Source organism: Panthera onca, chromosome B2, assembly GCF_046562875.1.
Source record: "Panthera onca isolate mPanOnc1 chromosome B2, mPanOnc1 haplotype 2, whole genome shotgun sequence".
NCBI classification, from domain to species: domain Eukaryota; kingdom Metazoa; phylum Chordata; class Mammalia; order Carnivora; family Felidae; genus Panthera; species Panthera onca.
This window is the reverse complement of record NC_138343.1, coordinates 50450561-50464388: the sequence shown is the minus strand read 5'-3', so window position 1 is coordinate 50464388 and position 13828 is coordinate 50450561. Positions and strand designations below refer to the sequence as shown.

General features: G+C 44.6%; 1 protein-coding gene across 1 annotated transcript in view; it reads left to right on the top strand.

Annotated features, from left to right (window-relative positions):
- The window catches only part of ELOVL5 (ELOVL fatty acid elongase 5), a 34504-nt gene extending 21344 nt beyond the window's left edge, over positions 1-13160 (top strand). The window contains exons 4-8 of the mRNA XM_081795748.1: positions 3824-3901; positions 4654-4825; positions 6591-6715; positions 10029-10163; positions 11284-13160. Coding sequence (XP_081651874.1) covers positions 3824-3901; positions 4654-4825; positions 6591-6715; positions 10029-10163; positions 11284-11427 — 654 coding nt within the window. The 3' untranslated portion in view covers positions 11428-13160. The remainder of the gene's footprint in view (positions 1-3823; positions 3902-4653; positions 4826-6590; positions 6716-10028; positions 10164-11283) is intronic.
- The last annotated feature ends 668 nt before the right edge of the window (positions 13161-13828 follow it).

Here is a 13828-nt window from a genome sequence, read left to right as displayed (position 1 = left end):
CCTGGCTAGTGCCCAAACCTGTGCTCTGTGCCCTTGGTCATATCGAGGTGGGTGAGGAGTGGCATGCTTGGAGAAGGAAAGGGGGCCTGTCTGACTTTAGGTCAGGGAGCAGGGGAAGTCAGCTTGGGGGAGTGTGTGGAAGAACGTGAATGCTTTGCCTAGGGTTTGGGATTGGGTTCTGAAGGCACTGAGAGTCTGAAGGGTTTTAAACCCAGAATTCAGTGGTTTGGGAGACCCTGGGGCCCCAGTGGAAGTGCTGAGTGGCAGTGGTGAGCAAGGGAGAGATGCCTGGTTGTCAGGGAGTCTCTACTAGGAGATCAGGATGGCGGGCCTGGGGCAGTTTGAAATGGCACTGGACGGATAAGAGCTTCTGGTTGGTGTACCTGCTTCACGTTTCAGTGCTGGGGAAGTTCATCCACCCAAGACCTGAAGTTCTTGAGCTTCTAGAGATGGTGGGTATTTTAGATAAGGATATTTCCCCCCATTTAAAGGAAAAGGGACAAATGGAATTTTAAGGTAATTAGCTTAAGGAGCAAGGCAGTCCAACCTGGCTGCCTTCTGAAAGACATTTTGAAAGAAAGGCATGTGTCAGTCCCTTCTGCTGGAGTTAACAGACCCTTCCTCAGTCAAAGTGGCTGCAGGATTACAGGGAAGGATTAGTCCTCTTCTTCCTCAGAGAGAGAGCTCCCTTGCTTTTCCCCTCTACCACCAAGGCAGGCATTCATGGATGCAACCATCTTTAATTTTGTGCGCGCACACACACACACACACACACACACACCATTCTGTTGTCAAGTTGGCAAAAGCAACCCAGGGTATCTCAAGACACTATAAACCAAAACAGTAGCTGGAAAACAGTGATGGTAGGTCCTAGAATTTTAAATTAATAAGATGCTAAAATTTCAAAAATATGTCCTAGATACATGAGGACAGTCACTGTTAATAAATTTCAGTAAGGCTATCATTGTTAATGTATCTTTTAAATGGCATAAATTTATCTTCATGAAGAACTTTGCTGTATTGTCCTTACTTTTTATCATTTTCAGGAGTCCTGTGAAAATCTCATCGAGAACCATTAGTTCCCTTTCTGTATCGTCACAGAAGAGAATTCATTGGTTCCCTCAGGGGGTAAAAGGAAAGGCGGCAGCTCTTCTGAGGGCACACATGCCAACACCACTGACTCCCAACCCCTCTTGGGGTTCAGGCTTTGGGTCTTGATTCTTGGAACTTGAAATAAGGTCTGCATGTGGTGTGCTTCACTGGCTGTGACTTAAGAGGACAATAGACCTTATAAATTACCTTGTGGATGTTGGTTTTTCAAAGATAGTGCAGTGTAGGGGCACCTAGGTAGCTCATTCGGTAGGCATCCGACTTCGGCTTAGGTCACGATCTCTCATTCTGTGAGTTCGAGCCCCGCATTGGGCTCTGTGCTGACAGCTCAGAGCCTGGAGCCTGCTTCAGATTCTATGTCCCCCTCTCTCTCTGCCCCTTCCCCAGTCACACTTGGTCTCTCTCTCTCAAAAATAAATAAACATTAAAAAATTTATTTAAAAGATAGTGCAGTGTAGTTTGTATGTGGTTTATTTTTTTTAAGTCTTAACATAGAAATTGTAGAAAGTTAGAACAGAACCTTTAGAGATAATTTAGTCCAACCTCATCTTTTTACTTTAAAGTACCCAGGGCCTGAGAAACTCAGCGGGCTCGTCTCAGGTCCTGGGCCTTGGTGGATAGGATAGCAGCCTAGCTAGCCCAGCGCTCCAACCTTTCGCTTCCTAATGCAGACTCTTCATCACATAATGATGCCTCCCTCGTGTGTGCCCCAAACCCCTGTGCTGGTCTTTGGCCACGAAGACCATGTTAATGCCTGATGCTTTTTTATGTATAGACGATGACAAAGCCAGAAAGCAAACCACAGAAAGGAAGTTAATAGGAAAAAAAGCAGTTTCTAAGCTGGGTGTCCAGTGAGAGTGCAGTGGCCACACCCACTACCGACATTTCTGAGGTCAGACTGGGTAGAAATTTAACCGTTTGTCTTCAGGCCCTTGTCATCCTTCGTGGCTCACCCACCATGAAACCCGTGGTTTCCACTCCTAGTTGCATGTTGAAATAGCTTGAGAGCTTTGTAAAAGGCCCCTCAAGATTCTGGTTTAATGATCTGGGGCGAGGCCAGGCATTAGTTTTTAGAAACTCCCCAGGTGATCCTGTTATGCAACTAGAATGGGAACCACAGCTTTGAGCCAGTGGTTCTCAAACTTTAGCTACATCAAAGTCACCTGTAAAACAGCCTGTTACCACACCGCTGGGCTTTGCACCCAGAAATTTCTGATTCAGTAGGTCTAGGGTGGGGCTTGTGGTTTTGTTTTTCTAACAAATTTCTGGCAGATACCGATGCTTCTAGGTTAGGGACCACACTTGATAAACCACAGTATTAGATTCTCCAAAGGTCTGTGATCATGACTCTGAAGCCCTATCTTGATGATCTGCCCCCAGAGTTTTGATTTTGAAGGTCCAGGGTAGGCTCAAGAATTTCCATGTCTTGTAAGTTCCCATGAGATGTGAATGCAGCTGGACTGGAGAACACACTTTGAGACCCAAGGCCAGTTTTTTATGCTGGATACCAGATGAGATCAGGCACGAGGCAGGCCACAACATTTGTACCCATCTAGTGCCAGTTGGCCACCAGAGAGAAAGTCACCAGGAAAACTCAAGGTCACCATAGGCTTTGGGAGGAAGCAGTGAGCTACAGTTTACCTGGACAAGGAGTAGCACCCCGTAGGTGTTTGTTTAGAACATAGTGTGGGGGCACCTGGGTGGCTCAGTTGGTTGAGCATCCAACTTCGGCTCAGGTCATGATCTCACAGTTCATGAGTTCAAGTTCCACATTGGGATCTGTGATGACAGCTCAGAACCTGGAGCCTGCTTGGGATTCTGTGTCTCCCTCTCTCTGCTCCTCCCCTGCTCACACTCTGTCTTTCTCTCTCTCAAAAATAAACAAACTTAAAAAAAAAAAATACTGTGGACATGCACAGGTGTTCAAATTAAATCTCTTCTCTGGACATTACAGTGGATCCTTAAGTCTCATCTAGACCAGGTGTCCTCACTGTGTACAGATGAGGAAACTGAGGCCGTCATATTGAACTGGTGATACCTGGAGCTTGCAGCTCAATTCTGGGGTCCTTTCTGTGACACTGTGGAGGTCTGCTTCGTGGACCCAGGGGATGATACAGCAACAGGAAATAATGAAGGCGAGGCTTACTGAATGATCCTAGGTTTTACAGCACCGGTTCTGGGAGTGTGGTCTCTAGACCAGCACCATCCATATTGCCTGGGAACCTAGGAATTCTTGGACCCCACCCCAGGCCTACTGGATCAAAAACATTCCCCAGTGATCCTGTTTTAACACACCCTTTCAGGGATTCTGATGCCCCAAGGTCAAGTTTGAGAAGCCCCTGGTTTAGGGAAGGGCTGAAGCTGCCTGGTGGGCAGGACCCAGAGAGCCTGCCACCAAGCTGGTCAAGGCCTTGTGACAGCCTGGGGAATTGAAAATTGTGGAGAGAGCCAGCTTGGTAAGGCAGCACCCTGGAGTGACTCCCAGTTCACCCCTTGTGAAATTGAGACTTAGGTCATCTAAACTTCCCTTTGTCCACACTCCCTGTCATCCTGATTTTTGCTCAGGAGCAAAGAGCAGACTTGCCTCAGCCAGCCCAAGGTCAGTTGTCGCAAATTCAGAAACTAATTGAAGTTTAATTGAATAGGGCTTTATATGTTCTGATATTGTTGGTGATTGGCTTTTTCTGTTTTGTTTTGTTTTGTTTTATTTTAGTTAGTGACAGGAGTATGGGAAGGCAGGTACAACTTCTTCTGTCAGGGCACACGCAGCGCAGGAGAAGCAGATATGAAGGTATGGTCTCTCTTTTTTTTAATAGTTTTTCTTTTTAACAAATCGTACAAAAAACAAAAAGTTCATGACTTCACTGCCCAAGGTAATTCCTACTGACATTTTTAAAAGAATTTTTTTTAACATACACATGGTATGAAAATTAGAACAACATGAAAGGTTTAAGATAAAAACTGCAGTTTCATTTAGTAAAATTGAGTCCTATTAATTTTAGTTTCCGGGGGGGCGGGAGGGGGGGTTGGAAACGCATGCATTTCTCAGCATTTATATAAACAGGATCTTATGAATAATGCCTTAAATGCTATAATCATTCCTCAGAGTGCCCTGGGAGAGTGGTCTATTTGTACATTGTGACTTCCATGCTGAGTGTTTTACATAAAAGGCTGCTGCTATATGTTCAGCATGGCAGTCCTTCCTCTCCTTAAAACTATTCGATGGGGCGCTTGGTGGCTCAGTTGGTTAAATGTCCGACTCTTCAGCTCAGGACATCATCTCAACGTGTCGTTTTTTTTGTTCATCTTGGAGGATGTCAGTGGTTCTTTTAAAATTTTTCCCTGTTGTCATTTCCAAGCTCCTCGCCCCCTGCCCCCACCCCCAGTATTCTTTAGTTAGCAATGCTCTCCAAATGACCAGAGCTCCTAGCTGCTGAAGAACTTGAGCCAGTGGGGCTTTGAGTGAACCTGGGATTCTGAGATGTTAGTAAAACATGTCAGGGGTGGTATTCCAGAGAAACATTGATGACCTCTTTCTCTTAGATTATCCGTGTCCTCTGGTGGTACTATTTTTCCAAGCTCATCGAATTCATGGACACCTTCTTCTTCATCTTGCGGAAGAATAACCACCAGATCACGGTCCTGCACGTCTACCACCATGCCTCCATGCTGAACATCTGGTGGTTTGTGATGAACTGGGTCCCCTGTGGCCACTGTAAGACTTAAATTGAGGCGGGGTCTGGGAACAGGTGTGAGCAGAGGGGCTGAATTAAAACCAAGGCTTTTAGAGAAGGTGCTGCCTCTGTAGATTTCTAGGTCAAGCATTTGAACTTTGTGTCTGAGTTGCTTTCGTGATAGTGTGGCTGTGCACTCATTGAGCTGATAGAACCTTTTTCTAGCTAATAAACCATCCTCTGCTAACTTGGCAAAGTGAGGGAAAGACCAGATTTCCAGCCTGGGGCATGTTAATAAATAGGGACAGTGTCCTCTGTCATATAGGGCAGCTGTTCCAGGTAATTTCTAGTCCTTGTTTCTCTACAGTGTGGAAGGTGTTTGACTGATACAGGCAGGCCAAAAAGACAGAAGCACAACCTTGAGGGAGTACCAGGGAGTAAGACTACTGGTGAAACGCAGATTTAGCTGAGGGGCACCTAAGAAGTCTTGCATATACGCTAATACAATGACCCTCCCAGGGCATCTTCAGGGGCAGGCACCAGCATTTGAAGTAAATGCTCAAAGAAGGATGGGTGTTGTTTTTAGAAAGCTTATGGTCTGAAGTCTCATAATTTTCAGAGATTAAATTGTCACCATTAGATTTAGCTTGGGAGTTCTAACAAATGTTCTGATCAAAATTTCTGCCATCCAGCACTGAGGAATTTGAGAACCTTTGGGTCTATTCATGTGTTTTTTCCTAGGATAGCACTGACCTTGATTAATTCGGCCCAGCAAGGTTCACGCAGTCATAGAATTTTAAGACTAGAAAGGGAACTTGCCAAACTCAGCTCCCTTTGGGTTTGGGAGAAATGGAGATAGTAGAAGATTTGGTAGAGCTCAGGTTCCAGGGCCCCCTCTCATGTTTTTTTTTTTTTTCTTTCCCCCACCATCACATCTTATGGCTCAGGATTAATGACTTAACTTTCTAATAGAAACAGTGTCTCATTGCATTTGAAGAGTGGGTTACATTTTCAAAGAACTGGCAGGATAGTGGATTTTAACAAGCCCCACTGGGCCCATGAGGAACAACCACAGGAACTGCACGTGACTGGCCCAAGGTCACACAGCCAGTTACTGTGCTAGCCAGGAGTAGAAATGCACTCCCTGATCCCAGCCTTGTGGACCGTGGCTCGTGGGAAAGCTGGAGAGCTCTGTTGGGTTGCCTGCTGTGGGGGAGGAGGACAATCTAAAAAAAAGAATTGGTGATTCTACTGGAATTTAAAAATCATGCGATAAAAGAGGAGTCTTTTGTCTCTAAGGAACTGGACTCTGTATTACTGAAAAAAAATGTATGTATATATAAACACACATATATGTGTGTGCAGGCCTTCCAAGGCCTCTTCAAACCTAAGCACGTGTATTAGACAACCAGCTGTGAACATACTGCTCGTCTGCTCCCTTCCCCAGGCCTTCAGCACAGCAGTCTGAGGCACTTGGGCATGTAAAGAAAAGCAGCTAGGTGATAGGAGTCTGGCGACAAAACCATTTGGTGCCAGAATGGGGTGGCGGCCTCCTGACTCTTGTATTCAGTGCCTCCCTGGCAGCTCCAGCTGACCCTGGCCTTAAAGCATCCCAGCAGCTGCCTGCCCAAGTGCCAACTGAATTCTGAGTACAGGTCCGTGAAGTGCTTATTGCTGCAGTATCTGCCAGCCCCTATTCGAAAGCATCTTTTTTGGGGATTTGAAAAGAATTTTGGATTTTTTTTTAACTTGTTATGTGTAAAACACTGATGCATTCTCCTTCCCAAATCCCCTCTGTTCTTTCAGCTTATTTTGGTGCCACACTTAACAGCTTCATCCACGTCCTCATGTACTCGTACTACGGTCTGTCATCTGTCCCTTCCATGCGCCCATACCTCTGGTGGAAGAAGTACATCACTCAGGGCCAGCTGGTATGTAACTCTCCCTCCCAGGACTCTCCTCCCAGGACTCAGTGGCTCCTCCCGCCTCTTCCTGGCTGTATTGTTATTTAATAGCCTCTAGGGGGCGCCTGGGTGGCTCATTCGGTTAAGCGTCCAACTTTGGCTCAGGTCATGATCTTGCAGTTTGTGGGTTCTAGCCCCACATCAGGCTCTGTGCTGACAGCTCAGAGCCTGGAGCCTGCTTCGGTTTCTGTGTCTCCCTCTCTCTCTGCTCCTCCCCTGCTCATGCTCTGTCTGTCAAAAATAAAGAAACGTTAAAAAAAAAAAAAATTAAAAATAGGGCCGCCTGGGTGGCTCAGTCGGTTAAGCATCCGATTTCGGCTCAGTTCATGAACTCGCGGTTTGTGAGTTGGAGCCCTGCGTCTGCCTCTGTGCTGACAGCTCAGAGCCTGGAGCCTGCTTCCGATTTGTGTCTCCCTCTCTCTCTCTGTTCCTCCCCTGCTTGCACGCGCACAGACACACACTCTCTCTCTCTCTCTCTCTCTCTCACTCAAAAGTAAATAAAGATTAAAAATTTTTAAAAATAAAAATAAAGTAATAGCATCTAACATGTGCCTCTCGCGCCCTTTCTTATTTGATCCAGTTAAACTACTTGCAGAGAGGAAAATTTTCTTAATTTTAATTGGTGAGGAAATTGTGCCTGTGGGCGCACAGCTAATTGGGTTGTAGAATGAGAACTAGAATCTAATTTTCTGACTTCAAGTTAGGCCCTTTGTCCTTAGTTTGTGCACAAAGTGTGTGTGTGTGTGTGTGTTTCCGTTTCCAGGAGTTTTAGAAGGAGCTGGGGGGCGAGGTAGCAGGAGTCCCAGCTACTTGTAGCTGTTAGGCAGTGAGGATGTCTGTTAAGGCAGGTGCCAGGTGACCTCTCAGCCCCCGTGTAGCAAAGCACCTGTTGGTGAGAATGGCACCTGCTGTGCTTCAGATGACAGCCTCCTTCCTGAGATTCACCACACCGGGGCAACTGTTGCATTGGTGGTTTTGTCTCACCATCCTTTGTTAAGCTTCCCTGAGCTGTCAGCATATTACAGATGCATACTTCTCTCCCCTTGTGAATTCTTTCGTGAACTAATTATTAATATTACTACTAATCTTAAACACTGACATTTGTTGAGTCTATGTAAGGAAGCAGTTTTACGTGGACTATTCCAATAGTCTCATTTCATGTTGTTATCCCCATTTTGTGGATGAGGACGCTGAGGCAATAGGCCAATGCTAGCTGATTGAGGGTTTAGACATTAAACCCTTAGCCCTAGCCCTGCCCTATCAACACATTTTTCTAAAGAAACCAAGCTGATTCCAGTCTTTCCAAGTCAATTATGATTTTCCAATATTTAAAAATAATCTGGCAAAAAAAAATCTGAGAAGATGGTCTGAACTACTTATGTGTTTGACATTTCATCATCACCTCTTTGCCAGCTGCTCTGCAGTCCTTGTTAATTTTTTCAGTCACCTGTGAGAAGGGATAATTGTTCTTTAACTTTCTTGTTACACTTGAGAAGTGATGCCGAAATTGATTTATACCACCCAGCCCTGGCTACGCAGAAGCAGCATTTAAAAGAACAGACTGGGAAAATTGGTTCCCCATTTAAGCTCTGCCCTTTGAAGTAGAAGATTGCACTCAGTTTGCTTAGATTTAAGCACCACTCCTAGTTATTTCTTAGCCGGGAATACTTAACCTTAAAAAAGAGAAGAAGGGAAAGAAAACAAAAAACAGTTCTACATAAAAACCCTGGGAGCTGGGATATGTGGTGGACAGAAACCTGCCCCCTGTTGTTATTCCTCTAGAAGACAACACCCTTCAGGAGCCACACCTCATTTTCACTCCTTTTCCCTGTTTCTCCAAGCAATTCCACATGCTTTTCAAGATTTATTCATCAGAAATTATCTATGAACTTAGCATTAAATCCCGATAGAAGTTCAGACCAGCCTTCTTCAAACCCAAATGGTACATGGATAAGGAATCAGAAGAGTGTCCAGTGGGATTGCATATCCCACAGAGATACCACTGTTATCTTTAAACATACACCCCCCACACCCTTCCTTTCTCCCCTAAAAAGGTAAAGCAAACAAAAAAATATCTTTCATCTCTATGAGGCACCTGGGTGACTCAGTCAATTAAGCATCCAGCTCTGGATTTCTGTTCAGGTCATGATCTCGTAGTTCGTGGGTTCGAGCTCTGCTTTGGGCTCTGCGCTGACAGTGTGGAGCCTGCTTGGGATTCTCTCTCTCCCTCTCTCTCTCTCTCTCTCTCTTTCTGTCCCTCCCCCACTTGCTCTCTCTCAAAAATAATAAGTAAACATTGTTTTTAAATACCTTGCATCTCTCTATACAGGGTCCCTAAAGTTTGTATGTGGAGGGGGGATTAAGTTTTCATTTCTTTACCCAGCTTCATTGAGATATAATAAGCTTGTAGCATTGTATGAAGTATATGGTATAATGATTGGATATATGTATGTATTGTGAGATGATTAGGACAATTAAGTTCAATTAACCTCTAGAGTCACTATACATAGCTCCAATTTTTTTCTTGCTGTGAGCACTTCTAAGATCTACTCTCTTTTAACAGCTTGCGTATGTACAATATAGTATTTTTAACTATTCTCTGCATTTTTTTAAATTTTACTTTAGAGAGAGAGCATGCTTATACATGTGCATGTGAGTGCAAGCAGGGGAGGGGCAGAGATTGAAGAAGAGAATCCCAAGCAGGCTCCATGCTGTCTGTGCAGAGTCCGACATGAGGCTTGAACCCATGAACCTTGAGACCATGACCTGAGCTGAAATCAAGAGTCCAACGCTTAACTGACTAAGCCACCCAGGCATCCCTATTTTCTGAATTAGAGAAAAGGTGATTGAAGTAGCCTGGAAGGGGAGAAGAATATATATAAGACAAAGGCACAGGGTCCCTGGGTGGCTCAGTGAGTTAAGCTTCTGACTCTTGGTATTGGCTCAGGTAATGGTCTCACAGTTCATGGGTTCGAGCCCTACATCGGGCTCTGCACTGACAGCCTGAAGCCTGCTTGGGATTCTCTCTCTTCCTCTCTGTCTGCCCCTCCCCCCCAAATAAATAAATAAACATTTTTTTTAAGACAAAGGCAAATATATAGTGTAGGATAAATTTATGTATAAATGTATGCATAGTGTTTATGAAGTGACTGACTTCTGCACCAGAAAGGCCTGTAAGTGTTTATTCACAGACTGAGGAGTGCTGGATGGAGAGCCAGTCTGGGGTGGCACTGTGTCCATGGGCCATGGCTGATCAGCTGTATCCCCTCTCTCCCACCAGCTTCAGTTTGTGCTGACAATCATCCAGACCAGCTGCGGGGTCATCTGGCCGTGTTCATTCCCTCTTGGGTGGCTGTACTTCCAGATTGGATACATGATCTCTCTAATTGCTTTCTTCACAAACTTCTACATTCAGGTAAATCTCACTCTTCTGTGGCATTTGCTAAAAAGCCCCTCATCTGTTCATTTCAGGGGGCCATCACAACACGTGGGACCCTTGCTGTCACAGTGACAGGGCAGCCCCTGCCTACAGGAGGGGGACTTCTGCCAACATAGGAGATGCTGAAATCTGTCCCAAACCTCCAGAGGGCTCCATCTTTGGAAAGAGGGCTCGGGATTCACGTGGGAAAGCAGAGCTGTTGAACAAGCTCCGTGTTGGATTGCTCAGGGCCCCCTGCAGACACGTGATGGGTGATTTCAGTCAGTCTCACAGCCCTACTGCTCAGAACTTTGTGACGAAATTAAATGTCCAAAGAAATTTCCCTCACAGCTCTCAGCTGTAGATAGAAATCTGCCTCTTTGTCCCAGTTTTCTCACATGTCCACTGCTTGGGTTTGGGGGCTCAGTTCATTCCGAAGTGCATGATGTGAGGTAAGTTTTACTCACAGAAGGGTCCATTTAGGGTAGATTGTCTCCCATGGATCACTTGGTGGCTCCCCGCCACCCCTGGATGACGTGTGTTCCTGCTCCCGTGCAGTGCCTGGTTCTGGGCAGGCACCAGAGGTCAGGAGCAAGGGCAGAGGCCATGGATGTGGAGGCAGTAAAGCCCAGTCCGTCGACCAGCCACCTGGGGGCTCAGCCCCTTCCCTGTGCCCACAGGCACCTTTCTTCACACACCCCTGCACATGGTGTGTTTGAGTGAGCTCGTGAGCAGACCTTGAAGATAAGAGATGTGAGTGACGGGAGAGCTACTACTACAGAGAGGGAGAAGCTGGTGTGGCCTTGTAACCTCGATAACCTGCCATCCGGATACAGACAGGGCGAAGCCAAATAAAGCGCAAATGGAATTTTCTACTTAATTTTTAGAATAGCACTTATATCGCAGCCTATACCTCCCTGAACTCAGCTCATGCTACGCCTCAAAAAAGAAAAAGTGATTAAAACCGGTGGCAAAAAATGTACCCAGGGTCGCCTGACTGCAGACCTCGCGGTATTGGATGCTAGCAGGAAACTAGGTTGGAGTTAGGGAAGCAGGGCGCCCCCATCCACCAGCAGAGCACCCATTCACACGGCCTGTCTGCCCTTCTTCATTTCAGACTTACAACAAGAAGGGGGCCTCGCGGAGGAAAGAGCACCTGAAAGACCACCAGAATGGGTCCGTGGCTGCTGTGAACGGACACACCAACAGCTTTTCTTCCCTGGAAAACCATGTGAAGCCAAGGAAGCAGCGCAAGGATTGAAGCGGAAGAGTTGAAGACCTCCAAAACCCATCGTCTGATTGTAAGCACAGTATGAGTTGTGCCCGATGCTCGTTAACAGCTGCTGTAACTAGTCCGGCCTACAATAGTGTGACTCATGTAGGACCTCTTTCATCAGTTCAAAACCCCTAGAATACCTATACAGATTATACATGTAGGCATAAGATTTTTAACATTTCTGGGCTCTCACCGACCCTGCGCTAGACTATGGAGGGCGTATTATTGTAGTATACGACACTGCTGTTGCCTTATTAGTTATAACATGATAGGTGCTGAATTGTGATTCACAATTTAAAAACACTGTAATCCAAACTTTTTTTTTTTTTTTACTGTAGATCATGCATGTGACTGTAAATTTGTACAATGTTGTTACAGTAGAAAAACACACATGCCTTAAAATTTAAAAAGCAGGGCCCAAAGCTTATTAATTTAAATTAGGATATGTCTCAAGTTTTTATTCATTTTTAATAGCTCTGTTTAGAAAAATCAAAGACCATGATTTATTGAACTAGCGTGTGACACATAATGTCAAGTGACTTGTATATGTGAAATCAGAAATGGCACCTTCAGTTTTATAATATTGGCTTTAAATCAGGCAGGCTCAATTCTAGTGGAACAGTCAGTTTAACTTTTTAACAGATCTTATTTTTTTATTTTGAGTGCCACTATTAATAATGTAAAAAGGGAGGGGGGGGGCTCTAAAGCAGTTTTGATGAAACCTAAGTATATATTCTTTGTCTTCAAGATTTTAGGAAGTATGTAGGGCGAGTGGGACATTTAAAATATCTGAAGTGCTAAGTGTTTTTATACAGGAAACAACGCCCATTTTGCTTTCCACTCGTCAGAGGGAGGATGTACACTTTTCAAAAGAGATATTGAATATTTACCATTTGACGGAATCCCATAGATGAACAATGGGGAACTAGTTGGCCAGGGTCCAAATTTGGGTTGATTCCTGTGCTGCTGTCTGTTTTGACACAAACTTCTTTTAAAATGTGCCTAGCTTATTAAAATGAATAAATGGGGGGAAAAGGGACCTTAAAAAGTTTTAAGGTAAAATTAAACAGATAGCTATAGCCTAAGAGAACTGGGAAATTGGATAGAGATAATTTGTTTAATGTAAATCTAATGGTATGTCATTTTTTTTTTCTGCTTAGAATCTAAAGATTTGTGTAGAACTGCTTATTTAAAAATAAGACTGGTTATCATAAAATCATGTCTATCACACTTGAGGCAGTGGTCAAACAAATAAGGACTATTGTGTGTGTCATTTTAAAGTGTTGAAATTTAGTCTCTGAATATCTTCTGCATTCGGGGAAAAAACAGTCATTGAACCACTCGTGACGCATCTGAGAAGGTCATCGACAATGTATAAACTAATTGTTGGTTTGATATTTATGTAAATATCAGTTTATCATGCTTTAATTTTGCACATTCATATTATAGGGAGCCGATTGGTTCTCTTCTTAGTCTTGTGGGTTTTCTGTTTGGAAGGAGTCACAGCATCTGTTTACATTTACCTTATCAAATCTAGAATGTGTATATTTGTAAATGTGTGTCTTCCTAGGTACTAGTTTGCGAATGTCTTTACATATTTCAATACAGAAACTATAACATTCAATAGTGTGCTGTCAAAGTGTGCTTTAGCTCACCTGGGTATATCCACACTGTTAAATAATGTCTGAACATTAATCATTAAAACATTTTTGATTACCTGTGCTCGCGTTTTACGTTGTTTGTATGCTACCAATTCGGACACATTGGAGGAAAATCCACTTTCTTCACCTTGTAGGAACTCACCCAGGTAGATGTAAATAATTTAGTGGGAAAGGTTATCCTGTTGCTCAGCTCACATGAGGACAGATCCCCATGTAGTGAGGCATGGTGGTCAGTCCCCCTAATGGTTTCGTCTCGGCCTTTTTCTGATATCCCAACCAAAGGTCCCAGCTTTCTAAGCCCACCCTTTCCCCCTCCCCTCCATGCCCCCCTTCCCCCTTTCCTCCCATCCTCCATTCCACCCTTCTCCCCACTTTCACCTCTTCCCCTACCAAAATTCTCCTCTTCCCCCTTCCTCCCATCCTCTCTCCCTCCCCACACCTTCAGGCGATTAGTTACTTTCCTAGGTCTAGACCAGAGGTCTGCACATTTTTTCTGTAAAGAGCCAGAGAATACAAATTTTAGGTTTCGCAGTCCATACAGTCTCTGCCGTGACTTTCTATGCCGTTGTGTAGAGCAAAAGCAGCCATAGACAATACGTGTATGGATGGACGTGGCTGTGTTCCAATAAAGCTTTACTTGCAAAACACAAGACCTGCGCAGCCGTAATTTGCTGACCCCTTCTCTAGAGTAATGAGAACCCACCTTAGTCCCAAAGCCCTATCGC